The sequence below is a fragment of the Amblyomma maculatum genome, chromosome 1, assembly GCF_055883805.1.
Source record: "Amblyomma maculatum isolate TAMU_Amacu chromosome 1, ASM5588380v1, whole genome shotgun sequence".
Taxonomy (NCBI): domain Eukaryota; kingdom Metazoa; phylum Arthropoda; class Arachnida; order Ixodida; family Ixodidae; genus Amblyomma; species Amblyomma maculatum.
Window position 1 is genome coordinate 297,431,861 of NC_139344.1, and position 25,495 is coordinate 297,457,355.

Sequence of the window (25,495 nt, forward strand, 5' to 3'; positions counted from 1 at the left end):
ACCTAGAAAAGCATGAAAGAATTACGATAGACAAAGGGAAAAGGAGTTCGGATATTATGAAACACAGGGCCCTCTGGAATTATAACAGGTATGAGGTTGTTAGAGGGGTATGGAAGGGTGTTATGGTACCAGGACTCACTTTTGGAAATGCAGTCCTGTGCATGAAATCAGAAGTACAGTCAGGCCTTGAAATCAGACAGAGAAAGGTAGGTAGATTGGCATTGGGAGCACATGGCAACACACCTAATAAAGGAGTCCAGGGAGATATGGGCTGGGCATCATTTGAGGTTAGAGAGGCAATTAGCAAACTAAAATAAATATGATCAGAGACTAACCGAAATGGAGGAATCAAGGTGGGCACGAAAAATGTACAAGCACCTCTTCATGAAAAGCCTGAATACGAAATGGACTAACAGAACCCGAAAGCTCAGATTTAAGTACCTAGAGTTTGGAGATACACCGCAGCAAAACAGCAGCATTGAAAAGCAGGTAAAGGAGGCAGAAAGGAAAATGTGGGAGGAAAGAATGCAAGGAAAATCAGCATTGGGTATGTATAGAACTCGAAAACAGGATATAAAGAAAGAAAGTTTATTCGACAACTCACGAGGGAGCTCATTGCTGTTTGAGGCTAGAACAGGGGCCCTCAGAACAAAAACGTACAGGAAAAAATTTCAGGAAGTAGATATATTATGCGCGGCGTGCGGAACTGAGGAGGAAACAACGGAACATGTTGTTCTAAGGTGCCAAAAACTTCGTCCTGCCCTTCCCGCGAAAAAAGCGGCAGATCTGGAGAGAGCACTGGGATTTGCTGGGGAAGATGGACGAATGGATGAGGAACGCGTTCTGATAACAAAAGAGAGGTTAGAGGATTGGTGGAAAAAGTCAAGAGAATAAAAAGAGGAAAAAAAAAGGGAGGGGGGCAGATACGGGCGAATTAGAAGCTAAAAATGGGGAAGATATAAATATATTTCTTTTAACTTTTTGGCTAGGCGGCGCAAGCTGCCGCCCGATTCAAAGGGCATAGCCACTATCATCCATCCATCCATTATTCATGGGCCCCACCACGAGAGGGTGGGACGACCGGACGATCAGCGCACTCAGAAAATGGTGAGGGCGCTGGCGAAACTGCTGCTTCAGGCGGGGATGGGGTACTGACTCACTACCGGAGGCGCGGGGACTCAGATGGGCTGGAAGATGATGACTCCCCTAAACCAGGCGTGGGTAAGCGTCAACCCCAGGGACAGCGTAGTTCAAGAGTGGGAACCCGTACACGAAGAGGTAAACACCGCAAACAGCGAAGGCCGACGAATCTATCTATCGCTTTCCTGAATATGCAAGGAGGTCGGAGGGCGCAAAAATGGGCAGAGCTGAGCACGGAACTTGCAAAGCACCAGATTGACGTTTTCGCAGTGGCAGAAACTCATCTGCGGGAAGTAGAGACTCCCCCTCGAGTCGATGGATACGGGTGGGAGGGCTGTAACCGCCAAGGGTCGGAACGCCAAGGGGGAGGAGTAGGGTGTTTCTGGGCGGAGCCTGGCAGGTGGAGTCGCACCAGGCAGTCGTGCCAGGAGCACATGTGGTTAGCTGGAGCGATAGGAGGTAGATCAGTGGCGTTGGCAGTGGTATACATGCGCTCGGGCGGGGCTGTAGAGTACAACGAGGGTCTGTACGAGTGCCTAACGCAGGACATACGCGCGCTTCGAGCGCACTCGGAACTCGTGATAGTCGGGGACTTTAATGCTCACATCGAGGACCTCGACGGGCACACAGACGCAAACGGCAGGCGGCTGTTAAAGTTGGTGGAAGGGGAGCGGCTTGTCATGGTGAACGGCTCGGGCAAATGCGAGGGGCGTACAACCTGGGCGTGCAGGGACATGCAGTCGTGCATTGATTTCTGCCTGATGACAGAAAGGCTCTACGAGGAGCTAGAGCGAATGGTCGTCGATGAGGAGGGCGAAGGAAATTTGGGGAGCGACCACAATCGGTTGCGCCTGCGGTTTGGGCACGTGCACCGGAGACGGGAACGGCCCCAGAGGTCAGCACAAGGGCGGCTTAGCGAGTCCGAGCTGCGAAAGATAGCAGAGGGCCTGGAGGCAAGAGTGGAGTTCTTAGACTCCTACGACGCGATGATAGGAGAGATGGCGGGACAGCTCACGGCATGCAGGGGGCGTACCAGAGGCCATCATAGGGCGAAAGCTTGGTGGAGTCCAGAGGTGGCGGCGGCCATACTCCGGCGTCGAGCGGCGAGTAGAATACACCGCCAAGCTGTCAAGGGGCAGGACAAGGAGGCCATTGCCAATGCGTGGGACTTTTATAGGGCCCGGAAACAGGAGGCAGCGGCTTTGATCCAGTCGCGGCTCCACATCTTTAATCGCAAGATGATGGATGAGCTTCGAGCGGCGGGCCGGCAGGCGCCTCAGCGTTTTTGGCGCTGGGTTAAGGAGACAGGGCAGACCCAGAGCCCAGCAGCGTTGAAAGCGGCCCCAGGGGGCGAGGCGGTTACAGGGCCGGCCTGTGTCCCAATCCTGGAGAAGTGGTGGTGCATGATGCAGGGGCCGACGGTGGACACGGAGCTCGAAGGAAGAGAGATGAGAGAGCCCCGAAGACAGTTAGCTGAAGACCTTGCAGCAGACCTTCGTGCAGCACCTACGGATCGGGAGTGGGACCGGGCAATGAAGAGGGTGGAGGCCAGGACCGCAATGGGGTGCGATGGCATCCCCATGAGCCTGATCGAGGCACTGGGGCCAAAGGCACAGTCAAAGTTGAAAGACTCCGTCGCAGAGGTGCTGGAGGATGCAAAGATCCCGGAGGACTGGAGACTGACTAGAATAAAGCCGCTGTATAAGGGGACCGGGGACAAAGAGTGCCTGGACAGCTACAGGCCAATAGCAGTGACCCCGGTACTGTACAGAGTGGCCGCACAGGTGGCAAAGGCCCGTTTGCAAGCGTGGGCAGAGAGAAATGGGGCTCTTGGGGAGCTCCAAAATGGTTTCCGGGCGGGACGGCGCATTGAGGACAATTTATTTGTCCTCACACAGTGCATAGAAATAGCACAGCAAACGGGAAACCCACTCTTCGTGGCGTTCCTGGACATCGCTAAGGCGTATGATAATGTGGACCGAGCCGTATTGTGGAGCATCCTGCGGGGTTTTGGCCTTGAGGAGTCCAGCATCGAGCTACTGCAAGAGCTGTACGCCGATGTCAGAGCGTGCGTGGAGTGGGCAGGTCAGAGGACTAGCTTATTGGAGAGCCCGAAGGGGCTACGACAGGGATGTCCACTGTCACCACTGCTGTTCATGTTGTACGTCGCAGGGGTCACGGAGCAGCTGGAGGTGTCTGGGCACGGATGTCGGTTTGAGCATCTGGATGCCGGGGTGAAGGTCGAGCGACGTATACCAGCGCTGGTGTATGCCGATGATTTTGCGGTCCTCGCAGGGGCACCAGAAGAGCTACAGATACTACTGGACATTTGTGCTGCGGGAATGAGCGAGCGTCGACTGAAGTTCAGCCCAGCAAAGTGTGTAGTGATGGCATGGGGCGAAAGGGACAAGCTGAGCGGGCACAGGTGGGAACTTCAGGGAAATCAGATAGAGAGGGTGGATTCCGCCAAATACCTCGGCGTCCGGTTGTCGGCAGGGGCAAACTACCTCGGGCAACACGAGAGGGAAATGCGGGGGAAAACGGCACGCTGTAGGGGTATGTTGGGCCGTCGGTCGCTCTGGGCGTTTAACTGCTACGAGGTGACGAGAGCCCTATGGAAAATGGTGGCGGTGCCAGCGCTAACATACTCAAATGCAGTTCTGTGCATCTCCGCCGGCACCCGGGAGTTTCTTGAGCGACAGCAGAGGGCAGTCGGCCGGGTGGCTTTAGGGGTGCCCAAACACATAGCGGTGGAGGGAATCCAGGGCGAGGTCGGATGGTCCTCTTTCTCAGCGAGAGAGGCGGCGGCCAAAGTAAAATATGAGGACCGACTGATGCGCCTCCCGGCAAGTAACCTGGCACATCAGACGCTAATCCACCTGGTGTATGCTGGAATAGCAACGAAGTGGACAAGGCGGCTAGCGAGGCTGCAGAGACGGTACCATCTGCCAACAGTATGCCTCTCGGATGTACCGGCGGTGAGCCAGGGGAAGAAGCTCAAGCTGAAAGTGAAGGAAGCTGAGACAGCCGAGTGGATGCGCAGGGCAAAGGAGAAGTCATCCCTGGCATTGTACAGCGCGCAGAAGACAGGGATTAGTCCTGAACCATGGTATGACAACTCCGTGGGGGAGCGGGCTACTGGCTGAAGCCAGGTGTGGAGCCTTGAGGACGCGGCAGTGGCGATCTAGGTTCACTAGCAAGTGCGTATTCGACTGCGCCCTCTGCGGAGCGGAGGAGGAAACTGTGGAGCACGTGATACTTGGATGTGTTGCGATTTCTCCCGCCCCTCGCACGGCGTCGCTGCCGGTCGCCCTTGGCTTCGCAGGCAACACGGCTGACACGGCAGAGGGAAGCACCGACGGGGCCGCGGCGTCACATGAAGAGGGGAGCGGAGTGTTATCACTTGGTGCAGTCGTGGAATGTACGAAGAGACGCCTGGAGTTCTGGTGGACACGAGGAGCAGTGCAGCCAGAGCGGCGTAAAGACGTAGAGTGAACTAACATCTGTACTCTCCTTTTTCCTTTTTTTTGGTGTGTGTGTGTGTGTCTTTTTTTTTTCTGGTCAGATCCCACTGGGTGATCGCCCGTTCAAAAGGGTACGACCATATCGCCATCGCCATCCATCGCCATCGCCAGGAGCAAGAATACAAGGAGATGACAGCAAGAGAATGGGAAAGAATAGAACGGAAGGTCCCCTTGGGAACAGCGACAGGGCCAGATAGCATACCCATGGGATTGATTACCAGATTAGGACAAAAAAGCAAAGTAAAATTGCGACAGTTGATTGAACAAACAATAAAAGGCGGTCAAGTACCAAAAAATTGGAAATTAAGCAGGATGAGACTAATATACAAAGGCAAGGGAAGCAGAGATAACATAAAGTCCTATCGGCCAATCACAGTTACATCAGTTATATACAGGGTAGCAATGCAGTTAGTAAAAGTAATGATGGAGGAATGGACAGAAGGAGGGAATATCCTCGGAGAACTACAAAATGGTTTCCGCAAGGACAGAAGACTAGAGGATAATTTATTTGTGGTTACCCAGTGTATAGAAACAGCAGCTGCAAGTCAGAGACCATTATGGATAGCGTTTTTAGATATTAAAGGGGCATACGACAGTGTAGATCAGAAAAAACTGTGGGACCAGTTGAAGGAATATGGCCTGAATAAAAACCTGGTTCAGTTCATACAAGAAGTGTATGCAGATAATGAGGCAGTGATAGTATGGGAGACGGAAACAACAAAACCAGCAAAAATAAAAAGGGGGCTTAGGCAAGGGTGCCCACTGTCACCGCTGCTTTTCATGATATACATGAGCCAAATGGAAAGGCGCCTGGAGGAAAGTAATATGGGATTCGATGCAAACTATATGCACGGAGGACAGAAAGTAACACAAGTTCTAGCAGATGTACGCGGATGACATTGTACTGCTGGCAGATAAGAGGGATGGGTTGCAGGAGCTGCTTAAGATCTGTGGAGAAGAGGGCGAAAAGCTGGGACTGCAATTTGGCAGCGAAAAATCAGGAATAATGGTATTTAATGATGAAAGGGGGGACGTGCTGGAAATACAAGGCACCAAGGTTGAACATGTGGAGAGCTATAAATACCTAGGCATATGGATCAACGAAGGAAAAAAATTACCTAGAAAAGCATGAAAGAATTACGATAGACAAAGGGAAAAGGAGTTCGGATATTATGAAACACAGGGCCCTCTGGAATTATAACAGGTATGAGGTTGTTAGAGGGGTATGGAAGGGTGTTATGGTACCAGGACTCACTTTTGGAAATGCAGTCCTGTGCATGAAATCAGAAGTACAGTCAGGCCTTGAAATCAGACAGAGAAAGGTAGGTAGATTGGCATTGGGAGCACATGGCAACACACCTAATAAAGGAGTCCAGGGAGATATGGGCTGGGCATCATTTGAGGTTAGAGAGGCAATTAGCAAACTAAAATAAATATGATCAGAGACTAACCGAAATGGAGGAATCAAGGTGGGCACGAAAAATGTACAAGCACCTCTTCATGAAAAGCCTGAATACGAAATGGACTAACAGAACCCGAAAGCTCAGATTTAAGTACCTAGAGTTTGGAGATACACCGCAGCAAAACAGCAGCATTGAAAAGCAGGTAAAGGAGGCAGAAAGGAAAATGTGGGAGGAAAGAATGCAAGGAAAATCAGCATTGGGTATGTATAGAACTCGAAAACAGGATATAAAGAAAGAAAGTTTATTCGACAACTCACGAGGGAGCTCATTGCTGTTTGAGGCTAGGACAGGGGCCTTCAGAACAAAAACGTACAGGAAAAAATTTCAGGAAGTAGATATATTATGCGCGGCGTGCGGAACTGAGGAGGAAACAACGGAACATGTTGTTCTAAGGTGCCAAAAACTTCGTCCTGCCCTTCCCGCGGAAAAAGCGGCTGATCTGGAGAGAGCGCTGGTATTTGCTGGGGAAGATGGACGAATGGATGAGGAACGCGTTCTGATAACAAAAGAGAGGTTTAAGGATTGGTGGAAAAAGTCAAGAGAATAAAGAGAGGAAAAAAAGGGAGGAGGGCAGATACGGGCGAATTAGAAGCTAAAAATGGGGAAGAGATAAATATATTTCTTTTAATTTTTTGGCTAGGCGGCGCAAGCTGCCGTCCGATACAAAGGGCAGAGCCACTATCATCCATCCATCCATCCAGTTTTAGCCGCTCCCTTGTCCCCTTCACCAGTTCAGTTCAGTCGTTCAGTCGTGTCCGACTCTTCGTGACCCTACGGACCATGTCACGCCACGCTTTCCGGTCTCTCACTATCTTCCTAACATCACATAACTTCATCTGCAGTGCCTCGAGGATGCCATCTAACCATCGCGTTCGCTGCCTACCCCTTCTCCGGCGACCCTCAACCTTTCCCAACATCAAATCTTTCTCCAGCGACTCCTCTCTTCTCATCAGATGACCAAAGTAGCTGAGCTTTAACTTTAGAATTTGACCCTCCAATGAGCAGTCAGGGTTTATGGTCGACAATATCGACTGATTTGATCTTCTGGCAGTCCAAGGAACTCTCAAGAGTCTTCGCCAACACCACAATTCAAACGCGTCAATTCTTCGGCAGTCAGCCTTTTTCACAGTCCAACTCTCGCATTCATACATCACAACTGGAAAGACCATACGCAAGAGTTATACGGATCTTGGTTGGCAGACTAATGTCTCTGCTCTTTATTAGGCGGTCAAAGCTAACCATTGCTCTCTTTCCCAGAAGCAGGCGTCCCCTAATTTCATGGCTGCAGTCTCCTTCCGAGGTAATCTTGGAGCCCAAGAAGAGAAAATCTGTCACAGCTTCCACTTCTTGTCCATTGATGCTCCAGGACTTAATAGGGCAAGACGCCATGATCTGTCTTTTTAATGTTCAGTTTAAGCCCAAACTTCTCACTCTCTTCTTGTACACGCATCAGAAGTCTCGAGTTCCACTTCACTTTCTGCCATTAAAGTGGTATAATCCGCATATCTAAGGTTGTTGATACGTTTTCCAGCAATCTTCACTCCAGCTGAAGACTCGTCCAGACTGGCCTTCCTCATGATGCACTCTGCATATAGGTTAAATAGGCAGGGTGACAGTATGCAGCCTTGCCTCACTCCTTTCTCAATCGGAAACCAATCAGTAAGACCATGCCCAGTTCTGACTGTGGCCTCTTGTCCTTCATACAGGTTCCTGATGAGACAGATGAGGTGAATTGGAACTCCCATCTCTTCGAGAGCTTGCCACAATCTGCTGCGATCTATGCAGTCAAACGCTTTCGCATAATCAATAAAGCAGAAGTAGATAGGTTTCTGGAACTCTCTTGCTTTTTCCATGATCCAGCGAAGGTTGGCAATTTGGTCTCTAGTTCCTCTGCCCTTGCGAAACCCAGCTTGCACGTCCGGAAGCTCCCGATCCACATACTGCTGCAGCCTACCTTGGAGGATTTTCAACATCACCTTGCTAGCATGCGAAATAAGTGCGATCGTGCGGTAGTTGGAACAATCTTTGGCACTGCCTTTCTTTGGAATGGAGATGTAAACTGACCTCCTCCAATCCTGTGGCCACTGCAGGGTTGTCCAAATCTTCTGACATAATGTATGCAGAATGTTAACAGCGTCATGGTTGAGGGTTTGAAGCAACTCAGCTGGAATGCCATCAATTCCGCTAGCTTTGTTCTTAGCAAGGCTGGCTAAGGCCCATTCAACTTCACTCTTCAGGATGCCCGGCTCGAGATCAGTAATCACAACCGTCTTTTGGGTTTGCACATTCGGGTCCTTCTTGTACAGTTCTTCTGTGTATTCCTGCCACCTCTTCTTTATCTCTGAGGCTTCAGTGAGGTCTTTGCCTCGTTTGTCCTTTATCACGCCCAGCTTAGCACAGAAGCTTCCTTTAATATCTTTGTCTTATACAGAGCTCTTGTGTTCCTTAATTGGCTGTTGTCCTCGACTGCTTGGCACTGTATGTTCAGGAAGGCATTCTTATCTCTCCTTGCTATTTTCTGAAAATCCGCATTGAGAACCTTGTATCTTTCTCTTTCCCCCATAACTTTTGCCATCCTCCTTTCCTCAGCTATTTGCAAAGCCTCTTCAGATAACCAGTTTGCTTTCTTGCATTTCTTTTGCTTTGGAACTACCTTAGTAGCAACTTCTTGTATTATATCACGAACATCAGTCCACATCTCTTCGGGCTCTCTGTCTTCTAGATCTAATTCTTGAAATCGATTCCTCACTTCCACAGCATATTCTAATGGAATTTGATCCAAATCATACCTGAAAGGCCTTCTAGTTTTCTGCGTTCTCCTCAATCGAAGCTTAATTTTGGCAACAAGAAGCTGATGATCGGTGCCACAATCGGCCCCAGGCCTTGTTTTTACTGCTTGTATAGCGCTTCTCCATCTCTGCCGGAAAAGAATATAATCGATCTGATTTCTGTACAAACCGTCCGGTGAAGTCCATGTGCACAAGCGCCTCTTGTGTTGTTGAAAATGAGTATTCGCTATGGTCAGGTTGTTTTCTTGACAAAACTCTACTAGCCTCTGCCCAGCTTCATTTGGCTCGTCAAGACCGAACTTGCCTATAATTCCGGACATTTCTTCACTCTCGACCTTAGCATTCCAGTCTCCTATGAGAAAAACGACGTCTGATGATGGGGTGCGGTCTAAAAGGCATTGTAGGTCTGCATAAAAACTCTCAACATCAGCTTCTTCATCAGTAGTGGCCGGTGCATAGACTTGGATAACTTATGTTGAAAGGGTGACCTTGGATCCGAAGTAAAATCATTCGGTCGTTTTTGGGGTTGTACCCTAGCACTGCTTTGCCCATTCTTCTGTTTACTATGAGAGCGACCCCATTCCTTCTCTTGGATTCGTGCCCACAATAAAAGACATAATGGTCGCCGTAATTAAATTCTCCCATCCCGGTCCACTTGAGCTCGCTGATACCCAAGATATCAATGTTCAATCTGTCCATTTTTTGCTTGAAGACATCCAGTTTATTTTGCGTCATAGATCTTACATTCCATGTTGCTATGTGATATATCTTCTTGCAACATCGGACTTTCCGGTCGTGAGGCGCCTTTACAGTGTCTCGCCTTAGAAAAACCTGCGTCGAGGACGCAAGGTCTGGGTGCACAAAGATCTGACGGTCAGATGATCTAGGTGGGACTGGGTTTAGGTGTTGAATGCAGCCCTGAAGGCGTTGAAGGTACTGCTGGGGCTGGGACGAGGAAGCCGAAGGAACGAACAAGTCTCCGAGATGACTTCGGCCACCGAACAGCCAAGGTCGCGACGAAAAACAGTGTGTAGGCCAAGAAACACCATAGGAAGGTGGCCAGCCCAGTGCTCGCGATCCAGGCGAGCAATGAGGGCAGTCTTGAGCTGACGATGGAGCCGCTCAACCATGCCGTTGGCACAAGGATGGTATGCTGTGGTGCGGCAGTGTTTAGTGCCGAGCAGACGGGTAAGGGAAGTGAAGAGGATGCATTCAAACTGGCGGCCGCGATCCGTGGTAACAGCCAAAGTGGGAAATCATGCTGAAACGAAGGCTTTGGCAACTGTTTCCGCAGTAATGTCCAGAATGGGCACTGCTTCGAGCCAATGAATGAAGCGGTCAATCATCATCAGAATGTGCCGGCAGCCATTAGATGGAGGTGGTGGTCCAACCAAGTCAAGGTGAACGTGGTCAAAGCAACAACCAGGTGGCAGGAAAGACTGGGGCGGAGCCTTTGTATAGTGAGTCATTTTGACGGAGGCACGAGCGGGCCCACTGGCGAACGTCTAATGTTTGGCCAGACATACCGCTGGGTAACGAGGCACTGTGTGGCCCTGATGCTGGGATGGCAGATGTCGTGAAGTGAATGGAAAATGGCAGGATGAAAGACCGCCGGGATGGATGGACACGATAGAGCTGATGACAAGTCGTACCAGAGCAATCCGCGGTTACAAGCAGATGAGGCATGAGCTGCAGACGGAGGGCTAGGGGGTGGTCATGCAGGGCTTGAAGCTCAGGGTCTTTGTTATTTTGTTAAAGGAAATTTCATCCTTTTGTACCTTTCTTCTGTGGCTTATACATAAACAAAATTAACGCTAAGTTGGTTTAATTTGCTGCATTCAAAGTGCAATGTATTTTATATGTAGAAAAAATTTTGATACTGATGCATAAAAAAATTATTGTTTGCAAATATTTCTGTGGGGCTAGGTTATGCTACCTCTTGCAAATTCAAAATGGTGGCCACAGGTGGAAAAATATTTTTTCCTCGAAAGCAAGGGATAAAGTTTGTCATAGTAGTATAATGTGCCACGATTTATTGAAATTGAAAATACACAGCCTGGATCTGTTGACAAGAATGATCTGGGAAGGAATTCAAGTGCAGCTAGCTATTAAGTGATAGCTTATAAAGCTCGTTTGGTTGAAACGCCATCGGCGTCATGATAGTAGTTGTCAGCACCACGTGTCTGAAAGAACTGGGGCTGTGTAAAAAAAAAATTGTATCATGGTAATTTTGGTTCTGTTGAATGATTGGAGTGTGATAGGCAATCACGAGGTAATGAAATCACTGTATTTAATGATAGTTTTAAGAAATAAAATATGAAAAAGTTGAGAAAAGAAGGTTCAAAGGTGTCAAAATGCTCAGAATTAAAAGCAACTGCTTCATGATGCTAATTAAAAATATTTAGTGCGTAACTGATCATTATTTATCTGAAATAATTGAAAAAAGGGGTTTTAATGTGGCAAAGTGCTCATAATGAAAAGCCTGTAATTAATCAATTGGCATAATTAAAATGAGAAATTGGAAAAGCGGGATCAAAGGTGTCAAATACTCAGAATGAAAAAGCATTGCTTGATGAGGCAAATTAACGTTCAGATTGTAATTTATCAATTATTTGAGAAAATGAAAAATCCACTCAAAGGTGTCAGACTGCTCAGAATGGGAAGTGTATGTGTGCTGACTCTTAAGTATCGGTGTATAAACAAAAATAAAAAGCAAGATTTAAAAGTTGAGAAGCATTGTCTGTGGGTGTGAAACGTGATCGCACCACAACTCGTAACTGCGAAGCAGAGGTGTCCCACAAATTTTTTTTTTTCCAGCTATGCAGGCCCATATCCAACTTATGTCTCTTTTGAGTGGATCTGATTGGCTGAAATGGCAAAAATGCATGCAGCAGGTCATCCATTTCTGGTGCTTCGGCCAATCAGGTGTTACCAAAAGGGACATTTTCAACAGGGATGCAAGAGAACATATGATGCTTGGTGGGTCCTTGTCTCATTTAGTATCATGCTACATTGTCATTCGAATATATTTGAACTGATTCGAATATGTAGTTGTGAAATGTGGACTAGTATTGATGCTTGTTGGTTTTAAGTTACAGACAGGCTGTAAAACTAAACTTTGCAATTATATAAAAGCATCATTTTCAGATCCACAAATAATTCTGGAAGCTTTTGAGAAAGACTGGGTACCCAATTTGCATTGCAAAGGCATCAGTAGCAGCGTTCTTGCAGTGACGCATGTTGCATTGGCAGACCACATGAAGCCTGTACATGCAGACACTTGCAAATGGCCCTAAAAGGGCAACTAGGGCAATGTAAGTTGGCCTGTACCAACAGACTGCAACACCCTAATCACAAAGAGCGCACTGTTATTACCCTTTCACTGCCAAGTTTTGTTTTTTTCTGACTGCTCCTCACTTCCTTCCAGGTTCTTTTTTCATCTGTGTTACTTTCATCCAATTCAGAATTTGGTTTGGTTTGGTCAGGAATTCAGGAACTCTTGATTCAGAATTCATCAACATTTCCTGAATTCCTTCATCTATCAAAGCATGGATGAACCTGGCACACTGACTCGCCATGATTCGCTGCTGAAGCAACAAAGTGACGTGGTGATGATAATGATGCAGATCTAAAAATACCTAATCTATTTGTAGTTTAATATGAAGGCCCCGCCTTCTAAAGAATGGGTCCGCGAGTCGGGACCTCGCCCGACTACTAGTCACAAATTCACATGAATTCCATTCTGCTTCAAAATACCAATTGCTGAAATATGGGAGAGGCCTTCACCCTGCAGTGGGTATAGTCTGGCTCATGATGATGATAAAAATGCCAGTTTATTTCCGGGTCAGCAGAGAAGCATTTTGCAAAGATACAACACTGCACGTCGCTGCAATGCGAAGTATGTGGTCGAGACTTTGGTAAAAAGTAAGGGGCCAATGCTTTTGCATGGCAAGACAAAACATAGTGGGATGTAAAGATGGCCTGTGTGACATGGCAAACGGGGCTCCGAGCAGTACAAAATACATTGCTCCTCGCGTGGCCGCAACTCAAGCAAAAAACCCAGCTCAGGAGGCATCACTTCAGTCTTCATCCTGGTAATGCTCTGCTCCACAGTCCATTACATCAGGATGCTTCGTGCCGCTCGCCAACAGCTAACAACATGATTGCTCCCCAAGCAGGGCTCCTGCCAGACTCCCCTGATTCTTCCATTCTGTCCCTTTATCTACACTTTCTACCGGCGTCAAGCACAAGTCGCACGCCACGATAATCTTTGCACATGCGCAGTTCAGCTGCCCCTCCACGCGCTCGGACAGAGAGAAAAGAGCACGTGCAGTTTAATTAAAAGACGAATTGAGGCGTTGGAGCCGCACATATATTTATGCTAAATGTTTTATGAATTTGTGAAACCTCTTCGTAGACAATACGACATGTCAGCAATATTTCTTTTTACACGAGCAGTATCTAGAGTGGCAGGGAGTTACGAGTATACTCAAGAGGAGAGATGAAATGCTGGTGTCACCGTTGGTGACCGATTTCTCAAGTGAAATGTACATGTCAGTATTGATTTTGCGAGTGCAGATCCCAAAAGTTATGCTGCACAAGCATTAATTTCAGAGTGGCGGCAAACTGGCCATTTTAGTGAGGTCATTGCAAGTTTGGTTCAACTGGTGGGAAGATTTTGTTTAATATCCAGTTTTTTCTGTGATAAAGGAGCCCTTTGTTGCCATACGGTTTTTCTTTGGCCATAGCTCACATCATTATCATCATTTGCTGGACTATACCCACTGCAGAACGAAGGCTTCTCTCGTAATCCTTCAGTTAACCCGGTCTTGTGCTAGCTGCACCCACTTGTTCTGCCGCGCCCTTCCACGCTTGCCTTCACTTGGAATTCAATTTGTTACTCTTAGCGACCATCGGCTATCCTCTCTTTGCAATACATGTCCTGCTTGTGACCATTTCTTCTTTATTTCGACTGGAATGTCATTATTTAGAGCTGATTTCTTGGACCCACTCTGCATGCTTCCTATCTTTAGACTACACTTAGCATTTTCCATTCCGTAGCTCTATGCATCTACTTAACTTAAGTAGAACCCCTTTAATTAGCCTTCACATTTGAGCCCCATAGATGAGTACTCGTAAGATGCAACTGTTATTTACTTTTCATGACCTGCAAGAACTTTCCAAATGCGCTCCATCCTAGACTTGTTCTACAGGTTTTCCTTCTGAATTTAATCCTAGTGCCAGCAGAAATAATTTGAGCACCAACTGATACTATCTGCGCACCGTGTAATTTAAATTGAGTGGCAAGCATTTAATAAAAGCGCCAAGGTAACTTGAATAATGACAGCGCCAAGCAATTTAATCAGAGTGCCAATGTAATTAATACAAGCGCCAGCGGATTTAATTCATATGTGGAAAATGAATGCGGTAGAGGGCTCTAAAGCACGAAGCAGGAATTCCAGAAATAAATCGAAATTGAGATCACTTCGCAGACCATGTGACGCTTAAGCATCACATCTGCACGCACTATTTCGCTTTGTTCTTGTATCTTGCAAAAAACCAAGAACCACGCGCAGCTGAAAAACTGCAGTTTATGACATGCCTCTTGCAGCTTTTAGTTTAGACGCATGACAAGTGAATAAATATGACTGTCATCTTCTAATCGGCTGGTTAAGCAATGCTTATTATGGGTTGTCATATGCACTGAATCTGCATGCTGATGGCATTTCGGCCTTCACACAACAGCCTGCTGTTTTCATGAAATGGCAACCAGTGCAGAAATGTATTTCTGTTTCTATTAATGATTCAACACCACTAGCAGAAAAGAAGGATTAGTGTAAAGCAGAGTTGGTTCAGGCGAGAAGACATGGAGCCAGAAAAACATATCTCATTTTACCACTTTCTCAATTTTACACGGCCACTACCACAGAAAGAGAGAGCGCGCGCCGTTGCATTAAGTCTGGTTGGGACATGGCAAAGTGGCTGAAACTATGCACAGCAGAGCTTACAACCCAAACAGCAGTGCTTAATTTGCCTGGGTGGCAATCGTAGCGGCGTAGGTGGATAACAAACTACAGGCTTGTAAAAGCACAGAAGCGGCCGTCTTTGAAATGAAATTTTATTATCTGGGATACATAACACTTGCATCAAGGCAATGTTTGTCATGATACTGATGAAGGCTATCCTATAAGTTGATGCTTCGCTGATTCGGCGCATTGTCTGAAAGATGATCTCAATTTTATTTCTGGAATTCATGTTTCGTGCTTTGGAACCCTCTATTGCATTCATTTTTCACATATGGATTAAATTTGTTGGCACACGGATTAAATTTGCCGGCGCTTGTATTAATTGCTTTGGCACTCAGATTAAATTGGTTGGCGCTGGCATTATTCGAGCTCGCGCTCGAATTAGATATGCTGGTGCTTTAATTGAATACTTGGCACTCGAATTAAATTACACGGCGCGCAGATTATATCGGTCAGCGCTCAGATTATTTGCACTAGCACTAGGATTAAATTAAGGGGAAAAACCTGTAGTTATCGCCCTTTCATGGTCCGGATCTGTGGTTACTACCTGTCCTAAGCAGACACATTCGCCAACAACATCCAGTGCTTCGTTACCTGCAGGGTGGAAGTACTGCTCCATTCTGCTCCATCCTGTCTCAAAATGCAATATTGTTCCAAAACTCTAAAACTTGATGTTTTGATGCCCTGGTATTTTGCCATAAAATTTAGCAAAACATGATTTTTTGCTTAACATTAATTGCATTGGGCCATTAATTGCGCCAAGTACGAGAAATGCGGTTCGATGCGATTTGATTAGGTGACTGAGAAGTGCAGCAGGGCAGTGGCATGTTGTGCTATAGACCTTTTCACGAGCCTCGGCGAAACCGGTTTGACTGGGCTGTGGGGCGGGTTTGGAAGAGATAATTCTCAACTTTTCCTGTGCTAGCAGCACAGCCCAGTATTCAATATGGCAGCGCCCACGACCACTTTTTGAAAAGGTCTATAGACCAGAACAAGGAGGATAAATTGAACACTGCCATTTTGAGAGTGTTCTAGCACCATCTATAGGTGCCGCAGCGAAACTATGGCTCTGGGCTGTTAAACGAGGCAGCCGTGGGTGTCTAGCTCTTGCGCTTTTATGTTTCTTCGAAGTTTTCACAACTGGTTGTTAACAAAATCGTCAAAAGTTAATTTCCGCCTCACAGCAAGACTATTCTTTACATCTTGCGAGGGCAGAGGCAAGTACAGTGTCCACAAGTGAAGCAAGTGGTTCCGATAAGCGCATAGTACCGTTGCATGCAGGCTTGCTATGGCTGTGACTTTTCTGATTTGATTTGCACCCCCAAGTAATGTTCCATGTACCAGCAAAACCTTTGCAGTCCACATTGTTTTACTTTTGCGTGGTGACTGCAAAAAATCTGCCGCAGCCCACACCTTACAAAACAGACCGCATGCCGCTACTCCGAGTGAATGCTTCTCATTGGCGATGATTCCCCGGTGTCTTTTTTTTTTTTTTTTTTACTTTTCCAGCAGGGTTGAAGAAGGAATCAGCAACACATCAACCAAGCAGGAGATATCAAGAAGTCTTATTTTTGTGACTGGTTGGTGTTGCTTATCATGGCTGTTAGAAAAAAAAAAAAGAAAGGCACTTATTTGCTAAAATGAAAACGGAGACATCAGGGAATCGGAGCAAATGAGACATGTTTACTCGCACTTGCGGTGTGCCACCTGTTTGTGCGGTGCGGACTGCAACAGATTTTTTCAGACACCACGCGAGAGTAAGATATATTGCGTACTGCAAGGGTTTTGGTAATATATGGCATATCATTGGGTGTGCAAATCAAAGTGGAAAAGTCACAACCGTAGTATATTTCGCATAGAAAGGTACCATGCACTTAACCGAACCACTCGCTCCACTTGTGGACACTGTGCTTGCCTCTGCCATTGCGAGATGTGCAGAGCAGCCTTGCCATGAGGCAGAAATGCACTTCTGACGATTTTGTGAGCAGCAAGTTGTGAAAACTTCAAAGAAACGTAAAGGCGTAAGCGCTATGAATACCCATGGCCACCTCGTTTGGTAGTGCAGAGCAGTCATTTCGCTGCAGCACCTCAAGGTAGCCTTACAGCACCCTCATTATGGCGGCGATCAATTTACCCTCCGTATTCTGGTCTATAAGGGTCGTCATAGTCTAAACGATGGCAGCATACCGGTGGTGGAAGTACAATGCATCTTGGCTGGGCCTAGCTAACACATATAAAATTTTAATAAACTAGAAAAGCGAGCATAAGAAATTTTCTGATCTCCAGTTATTCTAAGAGGAGTCACAAACGACTGGAAGGAATTAATTGCGAGAAAAATGTTTTGTGCACATGACAGCAACTTCTCCCAGCCTTTTGAATCGCCGGTGGTGAGAGAAGTGAGGGCAAGGAGCGAAGCAATCGCCACAGACTACCACGAGCTGTTGAGGAAACTTTTCTGGTTACAAAGAACTACACGAGTTCCAACAGTTCTGCTGTGAAAACGAATGTGCACTTCACTATAGAATCGTTAACAACAAACCTGTCAAGTCTATATCAGACAAAAGCACACTTGAAGCATTATGGGGGTGATGCCATGACGATGTCAATTGCAAGAAATGCTTTCAAGAGTGTTGGAAGGGCATAGAAAGCCTGTTGCCAATGTGTAGCCCCAGTATTACTTAAAAGAAAACATGAGTCACTGGGAGACAACCATGAAGTAAAGAAGCTTAAGGAAGAAAAGGCTACCCTTCAGTGCCATCTATCCTTCCTGAAGGTACTACTGAGCAGTGCCCAGGAATTTATCAGCACAGCTGCGGAATCAAAAAGGATGTGAAGAAGATAGCGAGTGGCGATGTGCAGCTAGATTATTTTAATTCCAAGGTAGTGGTGGTGCTTGAGCGTGGACATGTCTAAAGCTGTCAAGTCAGAATAGGCAAAAGCTTTTAGTCAGCTGTGTTACTTTAAACATCTTTACATGTTGAGATATGTGTGCATAGGTAGTACAGCATTGAATGTTGAATAAAAAGTAATCAAATTGGATTTTTTTGTATATCAGGAAAAAAATTGCAGTTAATAAAAGTGCTGACCCTTGAAACATGTTCCAAAGCATAATTTGAGTGCTCCAAAACACTTGTTTTACTGCTCCAAAGTGGCATTACCACTGCTCCCTGAGCTGTTCCAAAATGCTCGAGCCTGCTTCCACCTCTGTACCTATTAAGATGAAAGCCTTCAATGGCTCATACTGTTGCTGTTTGTTCGTCCGGTCACACATAGCTGTCAATCCAATGACGTCATCACCCCCCGAAAGTAACGTCATCAGAAAAATGAAAATCTGATCTCCACCGGGAATCGAACCTCCATCCCTCGGATCCCCTGCCGAGCGCTTTAACCTACTGCACCATGCCCGGAATCGTGAAACTCACTATATAATTCTTCTTGTCTACAGTGAGGATGATAGTAGCGATCACAATGATGTTGCAATTAGTGATAATGACAATGATGGAATTAGCATTGGCAATGCAATTAGTTGGTAATGATAATGAGAGCAAATGTGATGCACCTTGTGCACCAACAACACTCAGGCTGTCGCATTTCTGCAGTGTAAATTCCACAGTGCTCTCGGAATTTTTGTAAACTGCTGTTCTTATCCGAGGCTATTGACCATTACCTTAGGCTTCCACATATTAATTTTTAGGCCTATGTTTTTGCTTTGCTTGCCTAAATCATTAAGCATTCTTTGTAATTTGTCCGCTGAGTTAATTAACAAGGCAATGTATTAAATCCGCCCTTATCCATAATTGTTCCCGCTCCAGGTATCTGAATACTTCCTCTAAGCAAGTGGCAAATAGTACTTGGGAGATAGTGTCTGCTTGCCCAGCGCCTTTCCTTATGGGAATTTTATTACTCTCTTTATGGAGGACTATGGTTGCTATACACTGCCACTATAGATATCTTCCAATACTTTCACGTACGGCTCATATACACCCTTAGCCAATGACTGCTGACGTTTCGACTGAGTCAAATGCTTATTCTAATCAACGAATGCTATTTATAGAGGCTGGTTATATCCCGAACATCCTTCTATCACCTCAATAGCATGAATATGATCGATGGTGGAGTACCCTTTTCGAAAACCTCCCTGATCATTTGGTTGATTAAAGTCTAAGGTTTCCCTGATTCTGTATTTGATCCCGGATAATATCAAATGCACATATATCATATTCCTATATCGAACTCTCAAAATATCCCCCTGAAAATCCCACATTAAAGTTTAGCAGCGTTGTTCATGTCCATCGAATTGTGCGTCGTGCCCTGCAAAGGATTGTTTTAACAGCTCACCGGCGATCATTTTTCATGCATAGAGCCAGGTTGTGCAGTCATGGCAGCTGCTGCCTGCCAAGATTTCCGGTGCCTGCGAAGCGGCATTTGGAAGTGTGCCCAGTGTACTCTCCTTTTCGACACTAGGTGGGAGGTGACATTCAGTGCGTGTGTACACCTTGTGGGTCATCGCCGCACCCTTGGTGAGCAGTGTGTTGCCGGCAGGCAACGCACCGCTGTCATACATGTACCATATTCATGCTTCTGGGTTACAGAGAGCCTCATCTGTTGGCATGCTTTATATATGAAATTGCCTATGTATCTAACTATTTCGTGATCCCCTTCGAGTTCAATATATATAACTGTAGTAGCAATGACCTTAGTAAATTCCATATATGCAACAGGTAGTATCCCCTTTCTTAAGGATTAAAATAATGTCAGCATTCTTCCAAAACTCCGGTGACGATGTCCAGACATTGCATGTGCAGGGTGGCCATTTTTCAAGCACAATATCCCCACCGTCTTTCAACAAATCTGCAGTTACCTGAGCCTCCCCAGCTGCTTTCCCCCTTTGCATAGCTTCTAAAGCTTTCTTAACCTCTTCCTTTGTCACTGACGGAACGTCTGATTGCTCTTCACTATTGCTAATCTCATTATCAGCCTGGTTACTAGGCTACTGCACAGATCAGTGTAGAACTCCTCGGCTACCTTGGCATGCATACATCGGATTTTCACTTGCTTAATTTCCCCTCTTTCAGGCTAGCATTGTTTTTTAGAGCATGCTTGATTCTCTCCGTAATATACTTCCTTGCGTCGAACACATTACATTCACTGATTACCTTTAACATGGTTGTAGTGGTTGATTTATTTTTTTTTATAATAATCAAAAAGAAGGAAAAGAGTATTGCCGGCCGCGGCAACTGCTATCTAAAAAAACTGAAGCACTTGAGCTGCGGCCGGCGGGAAGGAAAAGGGGATAGGGAGAGGATAGCGAGGGGAAGTAGAGAGGGGAGCGATAGGAAGAAAGGACAGGGGGAGCTTTGTACATTATTTACAAAGTGCAGACGGTCAACGAGTTCGCATCGCTCGTGTGCAAGTGTCCGAGCACTCTTTAACATCTCTGCCAGTTCTATCCTGACCGTTGGGATGGAGATTTTCACGCCTTGCCATTTCATAATCAGATATTTCGTCTACTTAGATAGTTTACTGGTAGCCTGTCTAATTATCCTACTGCCTACCTCTGCCATGCACTCATTATCAATGGCTCTGAAATCATCGCTCATTGCTTCTAGACTAAGATCGCCTTCGTCGCTTAAAGCTGAATATCTGTTCTGTTCAGAGATCCTGAATTCGTACACCTTCCCTCGTGTGGCAAACCTTATTTGTTCGCTCCCAAGTGTAGTGTGCTGCCGGGCTAGTTGATGATTCATGAAGTCAAGAATTTAGCTTAAAAATAAAGAATGGATGAAGAAGGACATATAAAATGATTGACTAGCGCTAGTCAATCACCTTATGTGTTCTTTTTCGTCCATTGTTCTTTATTTTTGCGTTACATTCTTGACTTCATGTAGCAAGGGGCAGCAGAAACTGAAGTGTGCGAATGAGATGAAGTTTTCAAGGATTAGGTCGCCACAGCTGGCTAAACATCAAGATAGGCATGTAGGGACCTTGATATCGATTGTGGGACCTGGCCATTTTCAATGGGTTCAATGACCAAGATACATAGGATTGGCTTACCTCTTACAAGCGGTTAAGCGTCCACAACCAGGGAGACGACACTGTGAAGCTGAACAACATGGTGTTTTACGTGACAGGCATTGCCAGTTTGTAGAACAGAAACCACAAAGCAAACTTCACCACCTAGTCTGCTTTCAAACGCGCCTTTTCTTAGATCTTTGGCCGCCCTTGCATACAAAAGCTGTGTTCCAAACAGTACTTGTGAGCCTAAACCCAGCTGCAAGGGTCCTTCACCAGTTATACTGAAGACATTGTGAACCTATGTACACATCTAGAAGTCTCCAGCCAGAGATGGATCAGATAAAGCACATTCTCAAAAACATTGAGGCTGACGCAGTCCAAATGTTGTTGTCCGAAACCCTATCACTGTTGCCAATATATATATTCATGCTTTGCCAGGAGCAAAGCAGCGCATTCTGGTTCAGCCACCTTCTGTGCACTTTGAATCACTTTCCAGCTTAGTTCCGTCAGCAGCTTGCTGCTGGACCAGTTTAAAGACTGAGATTGGGGAGGTGACATAACAGCTACTCCTAATTAAGGACATTTGGGGATCTCCATTTAGCCTGGTCGTGACCCTTCAAGCTGATTTGCGAGCAAGTGTCTGAAGTGCTGCCATTCATTCATCTGCAGGTTCCGGCTGCGGTAACGCTCATGTATGGCAACGTCGGATCTGGTCAGACATGTTTATCCCGTTCCGCCTTCCACTGTAGCCTGCTGCCTTCATTCCCAGGTAGCCGCCCCCTCTTTGTGTGGACTCCTGGCGCACATATGACAACCTTATTTGTTTTGCGTGCAGAGTTTCTGGTCACATTGTGCGTCATTGTCGCCACCTGCAGATGTGCCTGCCTTTACACGCCTCCTGAGCTCCGGCCATGTCTGTCCTGCAGACAACTTTGACACCTCCACTTACCACCTGCCTACTCGCCTCCATCCTCATAATGCCACTCGGTTTCTTTGCTGCATCTTTGCCCCAGGAAAACTAGTTACTGCCTGAGGCAAGGACTGCGAATATGTCAACAAATGTAGGGCCTCGTATTGTTCCTACAAATGTACTTGAAGCGGTGGAGGGCCGTTCCTTGTTAATACTGGTGCTACTGTATCTGTGATGTGTAGGAAACTGCACAAGCTAATAAAAGTGAGGACATCATTATCTGATCTTTCGCTTCTCACACCGTAATGCGCAGTGTCTTTCGCCTTGGACCGCCTGCACGGCCGGGGTCACCATTCACAGCTCATTATGTACCATAGAATTTGTTCTCTCATCGTGCTCCTGTGACACCATTTCAGGTTTTGACTTTCTCTCTGACCATAGCACCATCATCATCATCATCATCATCTGCGTTAATGCCTAATTAGAACTTCTCCCATGCTGTTTGATGATTTGTCTCCCACTCTGAGCAAACTGGCTGTGGCTGCCGACATTGAGCTCCCTGCATGCTCATCTTCCTCCTTACAAGAGAATTAAAGGAGACTTTTATCCTGCAGTGGGCGTAGTCAGGCTGGTTATGATGATGATGAGGAACCTGTTTGGCAATGCTTTTCCTATTATTTTTTTTCTTTGCTGTTGTACACCATTACACCTCTTTTACCTAAAAAAAAAAGTGCAAGACACCCCTACATAAAAACGTACACAATATCCATGGAAACCTACTTGTTGCGAGATGCTAATCATTGTTACGTGGCTAGTGTTTTGTACTTGCCAATGTGCAGAAAGTGCTGAGAATTATTTTCATCAAGTCACACTAGCTTCATTTTTTATTTATCAATTTAATTATACATACTATCGATCCAACCTGGACGAAGATAGGAGTGGACACAACGTCAAACTTGGAATAGCGCAACCATTTCGTATCTAAAAAAGAAAAACAACTTTACCAAAAAAATGAAAATGGGCACTGCTCAGTTCTATGGTGCAGCTAGGAAGTGTTGTATGGTGCTTCATTTCTTTCTTTTCTGACATGATGGGAAGTTTTACTGAAGAGCCAAGATTTTGTTGGGGAGGCAGTTTCAGATAACAGAAATAAGCAGTTGGTCATATATGTGCTTGGTAGAAGAACATAGCTGCTATTCTGCGAGCATGAAACTGTGCGGCTTGTGTGAGTTCCTAACATTTTTTAGTTGCCCCAGTTTTTGTGAAATAGGGTTTGTTTCTAACTAGACACGACATTTCTTGACAGATGAACATAACGCATGCCTGCAAGACCTGAAAGGCACTGTGTTCTGTTGTGCCCGAGTCGTATTTAGCAAATATGGTAAGTGCAGCACATGCCCTCTCATTTTGGAGATGTAAATTCAGGGGCTAACCGGATGGGTAGTAAGGACCTTGTAATACTTGTAAACGTGGTGAGTACACTGAATTCTCATTTGAGGCGGAAAAAGATTGCTAGATCAAAGCAGTGCATCTTACTGTTGCATTTCATATTGCTTCCCCACAGTGGTGGCAAGTTTTAGATGCATAGCTGCGGATGTCCTGCTGATGACAGGAAAGTTGCTTGCATTACAGACCATATTTTGCGAACATAAGCATTGAGCTCACCCAGAAAGAAAGAAGGATTGTAGTATAAGATTATTTCGATTTGAGAGTTTCTATAGGCTCTCCAAGAGCATTATGTGCCTTTATTTGGACAAATGCTGCATCATTGGTCATTCCTCATTCATATCCATACAGGTGCATAACCTGCAGGATTTTCATCCTCCTAGTTTGCCGGTGCTCATGCATGCAGATAGGACACTAAATAAGATCCAAGAAAGCATTTGGAGGCGCTTACAAACGAGGAAGTCAGTGACACCCGGAGCAATTCTCAGATAGGTGCAAACTATGTCAGGATAAGGCGGATCCGGTACATATGATATGGACGTGTCCAGAAATAAAAAATATAAACGAACAAACAAAAACGAAAAAATGTTGGGAGACTCTACTGTTGAGCTCACACCCCGAGACTCAGCTAGGTGTAATCAGACTGGCCGAACACGCCACCTGGGTCCAGGGGCTCCAGGCCGGCGTGTAGGCTGATAGGTTGACGCCTATCCTGTATCTGTTGAAAATTGAAGTTTTTACCTACCTACCCTACCTCATGCATGAAGGAAAAAATGAGTGCGAGAGAAAACAAACTATCGCTTGTTTCTATGCTTTGGCTGCTTTGTTTAGTGCACTTATAAAATATCTGTATAGCATGAGCCACTGTAAAAAGTAAAAAAAAAAAAAAAAAAAAAATCACGAGTGAGTTGTGCTTTAGTTGATGCCAGTAGTTAGGCTGCTTGCTGTCAGTTGAGCACGTCAACAGAACTGCCAGGCTCAAATCAGTCACTTGTTTTCCCAACATGTCAATCCAGTTGGATTGGTAATGGGACTGTTCAGCGTCAGTGTATTCCTCCTTTTGGGCTCGGCAAAGTGTTTTCACAGTCACTTCTATTTGTGCTTGGAATATTGCTTGCGAGAAGAAAAAGGAGCAAGGGGATATCTTAACATTTGCCCTGGTTCCTCACAGGTCCGTGCCTTGCGATCACTGCTACATGTCGTGCGTCAAATGTCTCGATGGAGCAAAGCAGCTCTCGCGAGGTCTATCTGCGCAAACATGCGCTCGTTTAAAATAAGTATTTCAAATAGGGCGCCGAATCTGCATTTGCTCGTGATCAAGCTTTCTTCAATTATGTCGGTAATACGCTCGATCATATACATTTGCGAGCGGTGCAGGTGGCAGCACTTACCAAATTTTAACGAATCATTTTTTCTTGTCTCTTTAGGATGCAACAAACCACAGCCGGTCTCGAGGGAGAGCGCGCGCTCTTTCTTGCGGCCTTCTAAATCGCCGTGGGAACAATGGGAATGTTTCTCCTTGAGTTACGCTCTCCGCCGCCGCAAGGGGCGCGACCTGCTCACTGTTCGCTCCGCGTTTGCTTCAGCGGCGGCAGGTGGCTTTTGCAAGACTTTTGCCTGGTTTCGCACTGTCGCTCGCGAGTTGCGTGGTATGCGTGGTGAGTGCAGCCCCGAAATCATAGAGTTAATACAAAGACTTTGTATTAACTCTATGCCCGAAATGAAAGAACACGGAAGGTAGTTGCTGCAGCGGCATGTCGTCAACGTACTACACACGTGAACGGATATAGAAAACACTGGCGTTCAGCAAACGTTCGACAAGCATGACATACGTTGCCGCATGGTGGCTACTTTTGTCCATTTTAATCCGAATTTTTCCCAAGCCTGTACAAGAATAGGAACCAAAAAAAAAAAAAAAAAACTGAATAAGCAGAGATCACTTCGAAGCTTCTTCAAGGCTAACATGACAGCAACTTGTCTGCAACAGCAAAACCGTCTTTCAGCGCTAGATGCGAAACTATCCATGTAGCACCAAAGATGAAATTAATTTCATAAAAATGTACTGTAAATTGCAAAATGCTAGCATGATATAAACTATTAGTATAACAGTCAAAGTAAACCTTGTAGGGTTGAGTTTTAAATGTTATTACGATTCATATATTAGCCAATGTGTAGTATTATA

At 46.0% G+C, this 25,495-nt stretch overlaps 1 protein-coding gene across 14 annotated transcripts in view; it reads left to right on the forward strand.

The window, feature by feature from the left end:
* The window catches only part of LOC146206856 (uncharacterized), a 37,352-nt gene extending 14,524 nt beyond the window's left edge, over positions 1 to 22,828 (forward strand). For 12 of the 14 annotated variants that reach the window (XR_014704537.1, XR_014704536.1, XR_014704542.1 and 9 more), the window contains 2 exons: positions 21,627 to 21,726; positions 21,793 to 22,828. Coding sequence is in view for 2 of the 14 variants with exons in the window: in XM_084591634.1 (XP_084447760.1) it covers positions 21,627 to 21,726; positions 21,793 to 21,893 (201 nt within the window). In the remaining 12 variants the exon portion in view is untranslated. Of the gene's footprint in view, positions 1 to 11,696; positions 11,896 to 21,626; positions 21,727 to 21,792 lie in introns of those variants that run through there. The other 2 variants (XR_014704547.1, XM_084591633.1) reach the window with 2 other exon arrangements.
* Positions 22,829 to 25,495: the final 2,667 nt, after the last annotated feature.